This window comes from Thunnus thynnus, chromosome 19 (assembly GCF_963924715.1).
Source record: "Thunnus thynnus chromosome 19, fThuThy2.1, whole genome shotgun sequence".
Taxonomy (NCBI): Eukaryota; Metazoa; Chordata; class Actinopteri; order Scombriformes; family Scombridae; genus Thunnus; species Thunnus thynnus.
Genome location: NC_089535.1, coordinates 6,322,599 through 6,341,557, shown reverse-complemented (window position 1 = coordinate 6,341,557; position 18,959 = coordinate 6,322,599). Strand labels below are relative to the sequence as shown.

At 33.4% G+C, this 18,959-nt stretch overlaps 1 protein-coding gene and 1 long non-coding RNA gene across 5 annotated transcripts in view; both read right to left on the bottom strand.

Annotated features, from left to right (window-relative positions):
- The window catches only part of LOC137170289 (proteinase-activated receptor 2-like), a 117,360-nt gene that overhangs the window by 21,376 nt on the left and 77,025 nt on the right, over positions 1-18,959 (bottom strand). The window contains exon 1 of one of the 4 annotated variants that reach the window (XM_067573533.1): positions 42-2,311. The exons of 1 other annotated variant lie outside the window; for it this stretch is intronic. In XM_067573533.1, the coding sequence (XP_067429634.1) occupies positions 42-168 (127 nt within the window). In that variant the 5' untranslated portion in view covers positions 169-2,311. Of the gene's footprint in view, positions 1-41; positions 2,312-18,959 lie in introns of those variants that run through there. 2 more of the 4 variants (XM_067573532.1, XM_067573531.1) reach the window with 2 other exon arrangements.
- Positions 14,752-17,995, bottom strand: LOC137170696 (uncharacterized). Its single transcript, XR_010924656.1, has 3 exons — positions 17,660-17,995; positions 15,740-15,766; positions 14,752-15,172 (listed from the first exon to the last, which is right to left on the bottom strand). It is a non-coding gene; the product is annotated as an uncharacterized lncRNA (long non-coding RNA).

Genomic DNA, 18,959 nt, shown 5'->3' with positions numbered 1-18,959 from the left:
TGAATGTTATATATTAGGAGAATTTATTTGTAGTCACTCACCTTTTATATTTAGTGGCGGTGGACCATTGCTCAGTACTTCACTGTCTTGGGAGTTGCCATCCACCCCACGTCGGCTCTCTATACCACGGGCGCTTCCTCCTGTTGTGAAGTGACAATATGAAAACATGTGAAAAGCGGAAGTATGCAGGTTTATATGCAGGAACAAACTATAATTTGACTACATCTGAAACTCAAATGTGAGTTGCACTCTGTTCCTTTCAGCTGTGAGCATTTTGATCTGTTTCCTACTTGTAATAATAGTTCTCTGAGCTTGAGTCAGCAGCATTACCACAACATCCATTTTACATATAACTTTATCATATATTTTGATCAAAGTAATTCTCATCCAGCCTATAGCTTGAGAAGTGTTCATTCAATCTACTTCGTACCTGGCAGGTCTACTGCTGGGAATCAAGGAAGTGCAATGTCGATGTGTGAAGTTGTTTGAATGAGTGGTTCTTGAGAAATATATAAAAATACCCCATAAACAATGTTGATTTGTTTTTTCCACCCATCGAGTCAATGAACGGAAAAACACACAGCGGTATCAGAGGCTCGTTATATTGATGAATGTACAAACAAGATGCACAAATAGCATAAGTAGGTTAGATGTTTTATAAGGTACACTTCAGACTGCCAGAAGTGTACATATTACACTAGACAGAGCAAATGAAGTCTCAATTTACCAACAATGGTAAAATTGTGACCTATTCAACTTCAATGAGAAGTTTTTTTGGCCTGCTTGTGGAAACTATATAATAATCTCACATTTCATTCCATAAAACCAGAAGCACCAAATAATCCCTTCCAGACAATATCATGCTCAAACTGCCTCCTTACTATCACTACCAGTAACCTACTTGTTCCTGTGAAGGAGAAAGCTGCTAATATCAGCTCTTATGAAATGTGACTGTTCAAAATACTAACTTTTAAAAAATAAATTTAATGTTAAAAGTCTCCACACCACCTTTGTTTGATTGAGGGATTGTCTAAAACCAAAATTAACACATGTAGATATCATTACAACTAAATCCTGTGATCCTTGAACTTCATAATTCACATCATCCAAACTAAACATTCAAAACACATCAACATGATAAGAAATACTGATCAAGATTTTTTGTGGCCCAGCACAGGGAAGATGCAATGAGATATTCTATTGTTAATAATTTTATTCTAATTCTATTGCTATTGTTAATTGTATTGTTAATTCTTTCCTACAGTATATCTTGACAACGAGGCTGGAAAGAGGATGAACAGAGCAAAACACCACATCAGTTAAAAAAAATCAGAAATCTGACTTTGTGCATAACTTGCTTTACAGGCACTTTAGACAAATTAGACATGAAGCAAAAACATGAACATGTTTCATTGTCATGCATGGATATAGAATGAAGCAATATTACTAAATATAATGAGCGGAAACATTATGTAGTGTACCCTCACTGGGACCATCCCATCATATGAACTTTAATTAACCTGTTAAAATAGGACAGAAAGAAATTAAGAATATCCCAAGAAATAAATTAAAATTAAAAAAGATCAGTTTCAAGTTATTGAAATTGAGAAAACACGCTTATGTCACTTTTTGTGCAAAGAGTACATCATTTCCATTTGAATTCTGTGTTAATTTCATCTAATTTTGGATAAGATGTTGGCTTTGGTGCTGCTAGGAACATAAATATATCAGACAGTGGAAAGTGAATTTGAGGTAAAGAGAGGCTGAGGTGAAGGTATAGTACATGGTAAAGCACAGCTGATGGTAGAAGTAGACATTGTAAACATTAGAATTACAACTGAATGTTATACATTAGGAAAATCTATTTGCAGTCACTCACCTGGTCTTGGACCTGGAATAACAAGAAAAAAGAAATTTACACACATGTAATAAAGTGTATACTACTACTGTGTAGAATTACATAAATATACACACAGGGATTTTGTAGGGTTTTTTTTTTTTGTTAAAGCACCCATTTTCATCTGAACTGGTTGTAGCTTTGTGGCAATATCAGCAGAGGAGTAAGAAGTACAGGACAGGGGATGTGGTTCACACCAATCAAACAAGCATACTGTATGTTTTTTTCCCTCTATTTTTCAATTTGAATCAATACAGAATAAAGCAATATAACTAAATATAATGAGCAGGAACATTATGTACTGTACCCTCACTGGGACCATCCCACAATTTGAACTTTAATTAATTGGTTAAAATAGGATAGAAAGAAATTGGGAAAATTCGAAGAAGTCCTACATTTATGCAAATTAGGTGCATAAATGCAGGGCTTAAATAGTGAATAATATTTGGCAAGAGGTTGATTGTGGTGTGAAAGGTTTGAGTTTCATTCTGCTCAGAAAACATTTTCTTTTCATACAAAATTGCACATTACATGTTTCGTATATAAAATAACTATATATATATATACACCCTAAAAGGCAGATGTGAATACCACATGTTAGTGTATACTATGGCAATAATTCAATATAGTTTTGATCTGTTTATCAAGTAGTATTTTTTTCCTCCTATAATTTATTTGTGTGCAGTTGGTGGAGTTAGACATGTTTTTTTTTTTTCTCTTTTTCTTTTTTTGGTGTTAGAACTTCTACAATTTCCCAGAACTTGGGTATCCAGGTTAATGAAATTGAGAAAATAAAGTTATGGCACTTTTTGTGCAAAGAGTACATCAGTTTCATTTGAATTTTGTTTTCATTTTATGTGAATTTAGATAAGATGTTGGCTTTGGTGCTTCTACGAACATGAAGAGATGAGACTGAAAAGTGAGCTCGAGGTAAAGGAAGGCTGAGGTGAAGGTATAGTACATGGTAAAGCACAGCTGATGGTAGAAGTAGACATTGTAAACATTAGAATTACAACTGAATGTTATATATTAGTAGAATATATTTGTAATCACTCACCTTCTACAGCTACTGAAACTTGATCTAGAATAACAAAACAGAAAGAAATTTACACACATGTAATAAAGGAGTGTATACTACTACTATGCAGAATAACATTAATATACACACATTACAAACAGGGACTTTGCAGGTTCTTTGATTTGTTTTATTAAAGCATCCATTTCCATCTAAACTGGCTGTAACTTTGCAGCAATATCAGCAGAGGTGTAAGAGGTACAGGACAGGAGATGTGGTTCACACCAAATAAAAAAGCACAGTGTAGGTTTTTTTTACGTCTACTTTTCCATTTGAATGAATACAGAATAAAACAATACAACTAAATATAATGAGCAGAAACATTATGTACTGTAGCCTCACTGGGATCATCCCATAATCCAAACTTTAATTAACTGGTTAAAGAAGGACAGAAAGAAATTGGGAAAATTCCAAGTAATAAATTAAGATTATAAAGGATCAGTTTCTTTTCTTTGCACTATATGAACATCACACTACTTCATGCATTGACTAAATGTTACACGTGAATGAAAATAGTTATTGCAAATTAGTTGTGTAAATGTAGGGCTTAAATAGTGAATGATATTTGGCAAGAAGTTGATTGTGGTGGGAAAGGTTTGAGTTTCATTCTGCTTAGAAAACATTTTCTTTTCATACAAAATTACACATTACATGTTTCGTATATAAAATAACTATATATATACACCCTAAAAGGCAGATGTGAATACCACATGTTAGTGTATACTATGGCAATAATTCAATATAATTCTGATCTGTTTATCACGTAGTATTTTTTTCCTCCTCTAATTTATTTGTGTGAAGTTGGTGAAGTTAGACGTGTTTTTTTTCTTTTGTTTTTGGAGGTGAAATTACTAAAGGGTAAAGGGAGGCTGAGGTGAAGGTATAGTACATGGTAAAGCACAGCTGATGGTAGAAGTAGACATTGTAAACATTAGAATTATAACTGAGTGTTATGTATTAGTAAAATTTGTTTGTAGTTACTCACGCCTTTGCACTGTACCTGGAATAACAAAAGACAGAGATTTACACATATGTAATAAGGAGTGTATACTACTGCTATGTAGAATTACATAAATATACACACATTACAAACAGGGACTTTGCAGGTTCTTTGTTTTGTTTTATTAAAGCATCCATTTCCATCTAAACTGGCTGTAACTTTGCGGAGATATCAGCAGAGATGTTAAAGGTACAGGAGTACAGGAATAAATACAAAATAAAGCAATATAATTAAATATAATGAGCAGAAACATTATGTACTATATCCTTACCGGGACCATCCCATAATCTGAACTTTAATTAACTGGTTAAAAAGGGATAGAAAGAAATTGGGAAAATTCCAAGAAATAAATTAAGATGATAAAAGATCAGTTTCTTTTCTTTGCATTATATGAACATCACACTACTTCATGCATTGACACTGAATGTTACAAGTGATTGAAAATAGTTATTGCAAATTAGTTACATAAACGTAGGGCTTAAATAGTGAATAATATTTGGCAAGAGGTTGATTGTGGTGGGAAAGGTTCGAGTTTCATTCTGCTCAGAAAACATTTTCTTTTCATACAAAATTGCACATTACATGTTTCGTATATAAAATAACTATATATATACACCCTAAAAGGCAGATGTGAATACCACATGTTAGTGTATACTATGGCAATAATTCAATATAGTTCTGATCTGTTTATCAAGTAGTATTTTTTTCCTCATATAATTTATTTGTGTGCAGTTGGTCGAGTTAAACGTGTAATTTTTTCTTTTTTTTTCTTTTTTTGGTGTTAGAACTTCTACAATATCCCAGAACTTGGGTATCCAGGTTGGTGCAATTGAGAAAATAAACTTATGCCACCTTTTATGCAAAGAGTACATCATTTTCATTTGAATTTTGTTTTCATTTATGTGAATTTGGATAAGATGTTGGCTTTGGTGCTTCTACGAACATGAAGAGATCAGACAGTGAAAAGTGAGTTTGAGGTAAAGAGAGGCTGAGGTGAAGGTATAGTACATGGTAAAGCACAGCTGATGGTAGAAGTAGACATTGTAAACATCAGAATTATAACTGAACATTATATATTAGGAGAATTTATTTGCAGTCACTTACCATCTTCATTTTCACCTGGAATAACAAAAGACAAAGAAATTTACATACATGTAATAAAGGAGTATATACTATTACTATGCACAATAACATAAATATACACACTTTATGAACAGGGATTTTTTAGGTTCTTTGTTTCGTTTTATTAAAGCATCCATTTCCATCTAAACTGGCTGTAACTTTGCAGCAATATCAGCGGAGGTGTAAGAGGTACAGGAAAGGAGATGTGGTTCACACCAAATAAAAAAGCACAGTGTAGGTTTTTTTTTACCTCTACTTTTCCATTTGAATGAATACAGAAGAAAACAATACAACTAAATATAATGAACAGAAATATTATGTACTGTATCCTCACTGGGATCATCCCACAATTTGAGCTTTAATTAACTGGTTAAAGAAGGACAGAAATAAATTGGGAAAATTCCAAGAAATAAATTAAGATAATAAAAGATCAGTTTCTTTTCTTTGCACTATGTGAACATCACACCACTTAATGCACTGACACTGAATGTTACAAGTGAATGAAAATAGTTATTGCAAATTAGTTGCATAAATGTAGGGCTTAAACAGTGAATAATATTTGGCAGGAGGTTTATTGTGGTGGGAGAGGTTTGAGTTTCATACTGCTTAGAAAACATTTTCTTTTCATACAAAATTGCACATTACATGTTTTGTATATAAATTAATGATAACTATACACCCTAAAAGGCAGATGTGAATACCACATGTTAGTGTATACTATGGCAATAATTCAATATAGTTTTGATCTGTTTATCACGTAGTATTTTTTTCCTCCTATAATTTATTTGTGTGCAGTTGGTGGAGTTAGACATGTTTTTTTTTCTTTTTTTAATCTTTTTTTGGTGTTAGAACTTCTACAATATCCCAGAACTTGGGTATCCAGGTTGGTGAAATTGAGAAAATAAACTTATGCCACCTTTTGTGCAAAGAGTACATCATTTTCATTTGAATTTTGTTGTCATTTTATGTGAATTTGGATAAGATGTTGGCTTTGGTGCTTCTACGAACATGAAGAGATCAGACAGTAAAAAGTGAGTTTGAGGTAAAGGGAGGCTGAGGTGAAGGTATAGTACATGGTAAAGCACAGCTGATGGTAGAAGTAGACATTGTAAACATTAGAATTACAACTGAATGTTATATATTAGGAGAATTTATTTGTAGTCACTCACCTTTTATATTTAGTGGCGGTGGACCATTGCTCAGTACTTCACTGTCTTGGGAGTTGCCATCCACCCCACGTCGGCTCTCTATACCACGGGCGCTTCCTCCTGTTGTGAAGTGACAATATGAAAACATGTGAAAAGCGGAAGTATGCAGGTTTATATGCAGGAACAAACTATAATTTGACTACATCTGAAACTCAAATGTGAGTTGCACTCTGTTCCTTTCAGCTGTGAGCATTTTGATCTGTTTCCTACTTGTAATAATAGTTCTCTGAGCTTGAGTCAGCAGCATTACCACAACATCCATTTTACATATAACTTTATCATATATTTTGATCAAAGTAATTCTCATCCAGCCTATAGCTTGAGAAGTGTTCATTCAATCTACTTCGTACCTGGCAGGTCTACTGCTGGGAATCAAGGAAGTGCAATGTCGATGTGTGAAGGTGTTTGAATGAGTGGTTCTTGAGAAATATATAAAAATACCCCATAAACAATGTTGATTTGCTTCTTCCACCCGTCAAGTCAACGAACAGAAAAACACACAGCGGGTATCAGAGGCTCGTTATATTGATGAATGTACAAACAAGATGCACAAATAGCATAAGTAGGTTAGATGTTTTATAAGGTACACTTCAGACTGCCAGAAGTGTACATATTACACTAGACAGAGCAAATGAAGTCTCAATTTACCAACAATGGTAAAATTGTGACCTATTCAACTTCAATGAGAAGTTTTTTTGGCCTGCTTGTGGAAACTATATAATAATCTCACATTTCATTCCATAAAACCAGAAGCACCAAATAATCCCTTCCAGACAATATCATGCTCAAACTGCCTCCTTACTATCACTACCAGTAACCTACTTGTTCCTGTGAAGGAGAAAGCTGCTAATATCAGCTCTTATGAAATGTGACTGTTCAAAATACTAACTTTTAAAAAATAAATTTAATGTTAAAAGTCTCCACACCACCTTTGTTTGATTGAGGGATTGTCTAAAACCAAAATTAACACATGTAGATATCATTACAACTAAATCCTGTGATCCTTGAACTTCATAATTCACATCATCCAAACTAAACATTCAAAACACATCAACATGATAAGAAATACTGATCAAGATTTTTTGTGGCCCAGCACAGGGAAGATGCAATGAGATATTCTATTGTTAATAATTTTATTCTAATTCTATTGCTATTGTTAATTGTATTGTTAATTCTTTCCTACAGTATATCTTGACAACGAGGCTGGAAAGAGGATGAACAGAGCAAAACACCACATCAGTTAAAAAAAATCAGAAATCTGACTTTGTGCATAACTTGCTTTACAGGCACTTTAGACAAATTAGACATGAAGCAAAAACATGAACATGTTTCATTGTCATGCATGGATATAGAATGAAGCAATATTACTAAATATAATGAGCGGAAACATTATGTAGTGTACCCTCACTGGGACCATCCCATCATATGAACTTTAATTAACCTGTTAAAATAGGACAGAAAGAAATTAAGAATATCCCAAGAAATAAATTAAAATTAAAAAAGATCAGTTTCAAGTTATTGAAATTGAGAAAACACGCTTATGTCACTTTTTGTGCAAAGAGTACATCATTTCCATTTGAATTCTGTGTTAATTTCATCTTATTTTGGATAAAATGTTGGCTTTGGTGCTGCTAAGAACATAAATATATCAGACAGTGGAAAGTGAATTTGAGGTAAAGAGAGGCTGAGGTGAAGGTATAGTACATGGTAAAGCACAGCTGATGGTAGAAGTAGACATTGTAAACATTAGAATTACAACTGAATGTTATACATTAGGAAAATCTATTTGCAGTCACTCACTTGGTCTTGGACCTGGAATAACAAGAAAAAAGAAATTTACACACATGTAATAAAGTGTATACTACTACTGTGTAGAATTACATAAATATACACACAGGGATTTTGTAGGGTTTTTTTTTTTGTTAAAGCACCCATTTTCATCTGAACTGGTTGTAGCTTTGTGGCAATATCAGCAGAGGAGTAAGAAGTACAGGACAGGGGATGTGGTTCACACCAATCAAACAAGCATACTGTATGTTTTTTTCCCTCAATTTTTCAATTTGAATCAATACAGAATAAAGCAATATAACTAAATATAATGAGCAGGAACATTATGTACTGTACCCTCACTGGGACCATCCCACAATTTGAACTTTAATTAATTGGTTAAAATAGGATAGAAAGAAATTGGGAAAATTCGAAGAAGTCCTACATTTATGCAAATTAGGTGCATAAATGTAGGGCTTAAATAGTGAATAATATTTGGCAAGAGGTTGATTGTGGTGTGAAAGGTTTGAGTTTCATTCTGCTCAGAAAACATTTTCTTTTCATACAAAATTGCACATTACATGTTTCGTATATAAAATAACTATATATATATATACACCCTAAAAGGCAGATGTGAATACCACATGTTAGTGTATACTATGGCAATAATTCAATATAGTTTTGATCTGTTTATCACGTAGTATTTTTTTCCTCCTATAATTTATTTGTGTGCAGTTGGTGGAGTTAGACATGTTTTTTTTCTTTTGTTTTTGGAGGTGAAATTACTAAAGGGTAAAGGGAGGCTGAGGTGAAGGTATAGTACATGGTAAAGCACAGCTGATGGTAGAAGTAGACATTGTAAACATTAGAATTATAACTGAGTGTTACGTATTAGTAAAATTTGTTTGTAGTTACTCACGCCTTTGCACTGTACCTGGAATAACAAAAGACAGAGATTTACACATATGTAATAAGGAGTGTATACTACTGCTATGTAGAATTACATAAATATACACACATTACAAACAGGGACTTTGCAGGTTCTTTGTTTTGTTTTATTAAAGCATCCATTTCCATCTAAACTGGCTGTAACTTTGCGGAGATATCAGCAGAGATGTTAAAGGTACAGGAGTACAGGAATAAATACAAAATAAAGCAATATAATTAAATATAATGAGCAGAAACATTATGTACTATATCCTTACCGGGACCATCCCATAATCTGAACTTTAATTAACTGGTTAAAAAGGGATAGAAAGAAATTGGGAAAATTCCAAGAAATAAATTAAGATGATAAAAGATCAGTTTCTTTTCTTTGCATTATATGAACATCACACTACTTCATGCATTGACACTGAATGTTACAAGTGATTGAAAATAGTTATTGCAAATTAGTTACATAAACGTAGGGCTTAAATAGTGAATAATATTTGGCAAGAGGTTGATTGTGGTGGGAAAGGTTTGAGTTTCATTCTGCTCAGAAAACATTTTCTTTTCATACAAAATTGCACATTACATGTTTCGTATATAAAATAACTATATATATATATACACCCTAAAAGGCAGATGTGAATACCACATGTTAGTGTATACTATGGCAATAATTCAATATAGTTTTGATCTGTTTATCACGTAGTATTTTTTTCCTCCTATAATTTATTTGTGTGCAGTTGGTGGAGTTAGACATGTTTTTTTTCTTTTGTTTTTGGAGGTGAAATTACTAAAGGGTAAAGGGAGGCTGAGGTGAAGGTATAGTACATGGTAAAGCACAGCTGATGGTAGAAGTAGACATTGTAAACATTAGAATTATAACTGAGTGTTACGTATTAGTAAAATTTGTTTGTAGTTACTCACGCCTTTGCACTGTACCTGGAATAACAAAAGACAGAGATTTACACATATGTAATAAGGAGTGTATACTACTGCTATGTAGAATTACATAAATATACACACATTACAAACAGGGACTTTGCAGGTTCTTTGTTTTGTTTTATTAAAGCATCCATTTCCATCTAAACTGGCTGTAACTTTGCGGAGATATCAGCAGAGATGTTAAAGGTACAGGAGTACAGGAATAAATACAAAATAAAGCAATATAATTAAATATAATGAGCAGAAACATTATGTACTATATCCTTACCGGGACCATCCCATAATCTGAACTTTAATTAACTGGTTAAAAAGGGATAGAAAGAAATTGGGAAAATTCCAAGAAATAAATTAAGATGATAAAAGATCAGTTTCTTTTCTTTGCATTATATGAACATCACACTACTTCATGCATTGACACTGAATGTTACAAGTGATTGAAAATAGTTATTGCAAATTAGTTACATAAACGTAGGGCTTAAATAGTGAATAATATTTGGCAAGAGGTTGATTGTGGTGGGAAAGGTTCGAGTTTCATTCTGCTCAGAAAACAGTTTCTTTTCATACAAAATTGCACATTACATGTTTCGTATATAAAATAACTATATATATACACCCTAAAAGGCAGATGTGAATACCACATGTTAGTGTATACTATGGCAATAATTCAATATAGTTCTGATCTGTTTATCACGTAGTATTTTTTTCCTCCTATAATTTATTTGTGTGCAGTTGGTGGAGTTAGACGTGTAATTTTTTCTTTTTTTTTCTTTTTTTGGTGTTAGAACTTCTACAATATCCCAGAACTTGGGTATCCAGGTTGGTGCAATTGAGAAAATAAACTTATGCCACCTTTTATGCAAAGAGTACATCATTTTCATTTGAATTTTGTTTTCATTTATGTGAATTTGGATAAGATGTTGGCTTTGGTGCTTCTACGAACATGAAGAGATCAGACAGTGAAAAGTGAGTTTGAGGTAAAGAGAGGCTGAGGTGAAGGTATAGTACATGGTAAAGCACAGCTGATGGTAGAAGTAGACATTGTAAACATCAGAATTATAACTGAACATTATATATTAGGAGAATTTATTTGCAGTCACTTACCATCTTCATTTTCACCTGGAATAACAAAAGACAAAGAAATTTACATACATGTAATAAAGGAGTATATACTATTACTATGCACAATAACATAAATATACACACTTTATGAACAGGGATTCTTTAGGTTCTTTGTTTCGTTTTATTAAAGCATCCATTTCCATCTAAACTGGCTGTAACTTTGCAGCAATATCAGCGGAGGTGTAAGAGGTACAGGAAAGGAGATGTGGTTCACACCAAATAAAAAAGCACAGTGTAGGTTTTTTTTTACCTCTACTTTTCCATTTGAATGAATACAGAAGAAAACAATACAACTAAATATAATGAACAGAAATATTATGTACTGTATCCTCACTGGGATCATCCCACAATTTGAGCTTTAATTAACTGGTTAAAGAAGGACAGAAATAAATTGGGAAAATTCCAAGAAATAAATTAAGATAATAAAAGATCAGTTTCTTTTCTTTGCACTATATGAACATCACACCACTTAATGCACTGACACTGAATGTTACAAGTGAATGAAAATAGTTATTGCAAATTAGTTGCATAAATGTAGGGCTTAAACAGTGAATAATATTTGGCAGGAGGTTTATTGTGGTGGGAGAGGTTTGAGTTTCATACTGCTTAGAAAACATTTTCTTTTCATACAAAATTGCACATTACATGTTTTGTATATAAATTAATGATAACTATACACCCTAAAAGGCAGATGTGAATACCACATGTTAGTGTATACTATGGCAATAATTCAATATAGTTTTGATCTGTTTATCACGTAGTATTTTTTTCCTCCTATAATTTATTTGTGTGCAGTTGGTGGAGTTAGACATGTTTTTTTTTCTTTTTTTAATCTTTTTTTGGTGTTAGAACTTCTACAATATCCCAGAACTTGGGTATCCAGGTTGGTGAAATTGAGAAAATAAACTTATGCCACCTTTTGTGCAAAGAGTACATCATTTTCATTTGAATTTTGTTGTCATTTTATGTGAATTTGGATAAGATGTTGGCTTTGGTGCTTCTACGAACATGAAGAGATCAGACAGTAAAAAGTGAGTTTGAGGTAAAGGGAGGCTGAGGTGAAGGTATAGTACATGGTAAAGCACAGCTGATGGTAGAAGTAGACATTGTAAACATTAGAATTACAACTGAATGTTATATATTAGGAGAATTTATTTGTAGTCACTCACCTTTTATATTTAGTGGCGGTGGACCATTGCTCAGTACTTCACTGTCTTGGGAGTTGCCATCCACCCCACGTCGGCTCTCTATACCACGGGCGCTTCCTCCTGTTGTGAAGTGACAATATGAAAACATGTGAAAAGCGGAAGTATGCAGGTTTATATGCAGGAACAAACTATAATTTGACTACATCTGAAACTCAAATGTGAGTTGCACTCTGTTCCTTTCAGCTGTGAGCATTTTGATCTGTTTCCTACTTGTAATAATAGTTCTCTGAGCTTGAGTCAGCAGCATTACCACAACATCCATTTTACATATAACTTTATCATATATTTTGATCAAAGTAATTCTCATCCAGCCTATAGCTTGAGAAGTGTTCATTCAATCTACTTCGTACCTGGCAGGTCTACTGCTGGGAATCAAGGAAGTGCAATGTCGATGTGTGAAGGTGTTTGAATGAGTGGTTCTTGAGAAATATATAAAAATACCCCATAAACAATGTTGATTTGCTTCTTCCACCCGTCAAGTCAACGAACAGAGAAACACACAGCGGGTATCAGAGGCTCGTTATATTGATGAATGTACAAACAAGATGCACAAATAGCATAAGTAGGTTAGATGTTTTATAAGGTACACTTCAGACTGCCAGAAGTGTACATATTACTCTAGACAGAGCAAATGAAGTCTCAATTTACCAACAATGGTAAAATTGTGACCTATTCAACTTCAATGAGAAGTTTTTTTGGCCTGCTTGTGGAAACTATATAATAATCTCACATTTCATTCCATAAAACCAGAAGCACCAAATAATCCCTTCCAGACAATATCATGCTCAAACTGCCTCCTTACTATCACTACCAGTAACCTACTTGTTCCTGTGAAGGAGAAAGCTGCTAATATCAGCTCTTATGAAATGTGACTGTTCAAAATACTAACTTTTAAAAAATAAATTTAATGTTAAAAGTCTCCACACCACCTTTGTTTGATTGAGGGATTGTCTAAAACCAAAATTAACACATGTAGATATCATTACAACTAAATCCTGTGATCCTTGAACTTCATAATTCACATCATCCAAACTAAACATTCAAAACACATCAACATGATAAGAAATACTGATCAAGATTTTTTGTGGCCCAGCACAGGGAAGATGCAATGAGATATTCTATTGTTAATAATTTTATTCTAATTCTATTGCTATTGTTAATTGTATTGTTAATTCTTTCCTACAGTATATCTTGACAACGAGGCTGGAAAGAGGATGAACAGAGCAAAACACCACATCAGTTAAAAAAAATCAGAAATCTGACTTTGTGCATAACTTGCTTTACAGGCACTTTAGACAAATTAGACATGAAGCAAAAACATGAACATGTTTCATTGTCATGCATGGATATAGAATGAAGCAATATTACTAAATATAATGAGCGGAAACATTATGTAGTGTACCCTCACTGGGACCATCCCATCATATGAACTTTAATTAACCTGTTAAAATAGGACAGAAAGAAATTAAGAATATCCCAAGAAATAAATTAAAATTAAAAAAGATCAGTTTCAAGTTATTGAAATTGAGAAAACACGCTTATGTCACTTTTTGTGCAAAGAGTACATCATTTCCATTTGAATTCTGTGTTAATTTCATCTAATTTTGGATAAGATGTTGGCTTTGGTGCTGCTAGGAACATAAATATATCAGACAGTGGAAAGTGAATTTGAGGTAAAGAGAGGCTGAGGTGAAGGTATAGTACATGGTAAAGCACAGCTGATGGTAGAAGTAGACATTGTAAACATTAGAATTACAACTGAATGTTATACATTAGGAAAATCTATTTGCAGTCACTCACCTGGTCTTGGACCTGGAATAACAAGAAAAAAGAAATTTACACACATGTAATAAAGTGTATACTACTACTGTGTAGAATTACATAAATATACACACAGGGATTTTGTAGGGTTTTTTTTTTTTGTTAAAGCACCCATTTTCATCTGAACTGGTTGTAGCTTTGTGGCAATATCAGCAGAGGAGTAAGAAGTACAGGACAGGGGATGTGGTTCACACCAATCAAACAAGCATACTGTATGTTTTTTTCCCTCTATTTTTCAATTTGAATCAATACAGAATAAAGCAATATAACTAAATATAATGAGCAGGAACATTATGTACTGTACCCTCACTGGGACCATCCCACAATTTGAACTTTAATTAATTGGTTAAAATAGGATAGAAAGAAATTGGGAAAATTCGAAGAAGTCCTACATTTATGCAAATTAGGTGCATAAATGTAGGGCTTAAATAGTGAATAATATTTGGCAAGAGGTTGATTGTGGTGTGAAAGGTTTGAGTTTCATTCTGCTCAGAAAACATTTTCTTTTCATACAAAATTGCACATTACATGTTTCGTATATAAAATAACTATATATATATATATATACACCCTAAAAGGCAGATGTGAATACCACATGTTAGTGTATACTATGGCAATAATTCAATATAGTTTTGATCTGTTTATCACGTAGTATTTTTTTCCTCCTATAATTTATTTGTGTGCAGTTGGTGGAGTTAGACATGTTGTTTTTTTTTTCTCTTTTTCTTTTTTTGGTGTTAGAACTTCTACAATTTCCCAGAACTTGGGTATCCAGGTTAATGAAATTGAGAAAATAAAGTTATGGCACTTTTTGTGCAAAGAGTACATCAGTTTCATTTGAATTTTGTTTTCATTTTATGTGAATTTAGATAAGATGTTGGCTTTGGTGCTTCTACGAACATGAAGAGATGAGACTGAAAAGTGAGCTCGAGGTAAAGGAAGGCTGAGGTGAAGGTATAGTACATGGTAAAGCACAGCTGATGGTAGAAGTAGACATTGTAAACATTAGAATTACAACTGAATGTTATATATTAGTAGAATATATTTGTAATCACTCACCTTCTACAGCTACTGAAACTTGATCTAGAATAACAAAAGAGAAAGAAATTTACACACATGTAATAAAGGAGTGTATACTACTACTATGCAGAATAACATTAATATACACACATTACAAACAGGGACTTTGCAGGTTCTTTGATTTGTTTTATTAAAGCATCCATTTCCATCTAAACTGGCTGTAACTTTGCAGCCATATCAGCAGAGGTGTAAGAGGTACAGGACAGGAGATGTGGTTCACACCAAATAAAAAAGCACAGTGTAGGTTTTTTTTACCTCTACTTTTCCATTTGAATGAATACAGAATAAAACAATATAACTAAATATAATGAACAGAAACATTATGTACTGTATCCTTACTGGGATCATCCCATAATTTGAACTTTAATTAACTGGTTAAAGAAGGACAGAAATAAATTGGGAAAATTCCAAGAAATAAATTAAGATAAAAAAAGATCAGTTTCTTTTCTTTGCAGTATATGAATATCACACTGCTTCATGCATTGGCACTGATGGTAGAAGTAGACATTGTAAACATTAGAATTACAGCTGAATGTTATATATTAGTAGAATTTATTTTTAGTCACTCACGTGGATGACCGTCTCCTGGACCTTGACCTAGAATAACAAAAGACAAAGAAATTTACACACACGTAATAAAGGAGTGTATACTACTGCTATGTAGAATTACATAAATATACACACATTACAAACAGGGACTTTGCAGGTTCCTTGTTTTGTTTTATTGAAACATCCATTTCCATCTAAACTGGCTGTAACTTTGCAGCATTATCAGCAGAGGTGTAAGAGGTACAGGACAGGAGATGTGGTTCACGTTGTATAAAGAAGAATAATGTTGTTTTTTTCCTCCTCTATTGTTACATTTGAATGAATACACAATAAAGCAATATAATAAAATATAATGAGCAGAAACATCATGTATTATATCCTCACCCGAACTTAAATTAACTGGTTATAATAGGACAAAAATAAATTTGGAAAATTCCAATTAAGATTATAGACGATCAATTTGTTTTCTTTGGACTCTATGAACATCACACTACTTCATGCATTGGCACTAAATGCTACAAGTGAATGAAAATAGTTACTGTAAATTAATTGCATAAATGTAGGGCTTAAATAGTGAATAATATTTGGTAAGAGGTTGATTGTGGTGGGAGAGGTTTGAGTTCCATGCTGACAGACAGTGAAAAGTGAGTTTGAGGCAAAGGGAGGCTGAGGTGAAGGTATAGTACATGGTAAAGTACAGCTGATGGTAGAAGTAGACATTGTAAACATTAGAATTACAACTGAATGTTATATATTAGGAGAATTTATTTGCGGTCACTCACTTAGTAGATCTGGTGGACCTTGACCTGGAATTACAAAAGATAAAGAGATATACACACATAAAGGGAGCTATACTACTACTATGCAGAATAACTTCGCAGCGATATGAGCGGAGGTGTAAGAGGCACAGGACAAGGGATGTGGTTCGTGGCAAATAAACAAGCATACTGTTGGGGTTTTTCACCCTCTATTTTTACATTTGAATGAACACAGAATAAAGCAATATAACCATATATATATAAATATATAACAACAAGACGCATACAGGTCGTGAACGTATTACAGACAAAGTTATTTTTACAATGAGCGGAGCGGTTTCGCTTTTCTTCACATATCAGCACAGAGATAATTTTATAATGAAAATTACAGAAAGAGTAAGAGACACATTTTGTGTGTCTTTAGTCAACAGAGGCACGCACACAGAGCTCTTCAACATCACAAATCAATTTTCATGTATTTTGCTTCTTTTACTTCTATAGTATTTCGCATCTAAAACATAATCTACTGAAATGTCCGTCAGAATAGTTTTATATAGCTATTAATGAGACTGAATTGTACATTAATGTCGTTCATGTGTCACTGAATGTAATCCGGGATGTTGCAAAAACATCAGTAATGATGTTTGTTGCCCATACTTGGCTGTGCGTCAGATTCTTTCCTTTTTACTTTATTAAATACCTGCAGCATCACACAGCAGCTGAAACGATACATTTGTGATGTGCGCATTCACGCACCTGGCACAGCAGCAGTAACTTCATTAACAGGATCGGCAAGGATCTAACGGTAAATAATGTTCTGTGTTCTGCTACCCATCTACACCATTGACTGTATATAATGAGGTCAGCTGTTACACACAGATTCCAGGTTTATACGGTAGGATTGTTTGTAATAAAGCATATACATGAACATACAATATCTGTGTCCGCGACCCCAGAAAATATATGAATGGAACCGTGTGTGCGTCCGCGGTCTCCCCGCACTTCTGAAATGAATCCGGCGCCCCTGACACTGACTATCTCTGTAACAAATTGTCCACAATTTCACACCATATAGGCTACTAGGTTATGACCAAGTCTTTTTGGATTTTAAATCTACCTGAGCTGAATGTTTTCATGACAGTATAAAACATTAGTGATGGAAAAAAACAAAGCAATATCTTACCTGACTGACAAAGACAAGTCTGGACGCAACACAAAAGGAGAAACAGGTGAGACCATCGAGTCTTTAAAGTCATGGCTGCAAAAGCGGGTTAAAATAAAATGTAACGTAATGTCCGATGGTGTTACTGCTTCACTGTTTGAAGTGCCATCCCCTCTTCAAATAGATGATTTGGACACTAGTTGATGTGACTGAGTCAGCTGACCGCATCTAACCAACCGAGACACAGCTCGGGTTGATTTCGGTAATATGATAATAATCTCACTCATGAGTTCATCTTCCTTCCGTCATTGATAACTAGAACACGCATTTCTCTTCATCTGCACTACAGGAACATTATGTGGAAACATTCAAAACCCGCTTATCAATGATATTTCTACGCCTCCACTGATATAATATCAAAGAATAACATATATTGTCAGAAGATATTATTTTATGTTTAAATGACCAGCGTGTGTGACTTTTTTTTTTTTTTTTTTTAGGTCTGCAGGTTTCATTTATGGACTTTGGTGGTTATTGTCCTTCTATTTAGATTATGCATTGAATTTTAGAAGTGACAGTAACACAACATAAAATACTCTATTACAAGCAAAAGCCATGCATTCAAACTATTGCTTCACTAAAAGTACATAAGTATTAATTATCTGTTACCAGCTTCTCATATGTGAATATTTGCTATTTTTCTGATATATTATATATATTTCTTATGTATTTGGGTTTTTGAGTCTTGGTCAGATAAATATATATAATACACCTTAAAAAACACACACACACCCAAAAATCTAAAAACAAACAAACAAACAAAAAAAATCAACAACTCAATATTCTGGATTAATTAGATTCAATGGATTAATATACATTGAGTGGACAAATGCACTTCATCAGTGTAAATGTCTCTAGTCTGTACAAAGTTTGCCACGTCCTCTTTATCTTTTTGTGTGCCAACTGATACATGATATTACCTGATGTTGCAACGAAAGTGAGTAAAAGCACCCTATAACTTCCTGTTGACTTCAAAACTGTCCTCATCATGTAAGATGATCAGTTAAATCTTAAAAAACAGCTCTGAAGCAATCTAGTAACTAAGGTAAATATGCAGCTGAGTGATGTGACCACGTCTTTCTACTCCTCTAATAATCTGAATTGCTGCATTCTGGACAAGCTGGAGATGTGACTTTGGGTTGAGTCTAAACACAAGACAAGCTCATAAAAGTATAAAATATGAAAAAACTGGTTCAATTTGTAAAGATTATTTTTTCTTTGGAGAAAGTTTTATTTTTCTTACTTTTGTCAAGTCCCAAAC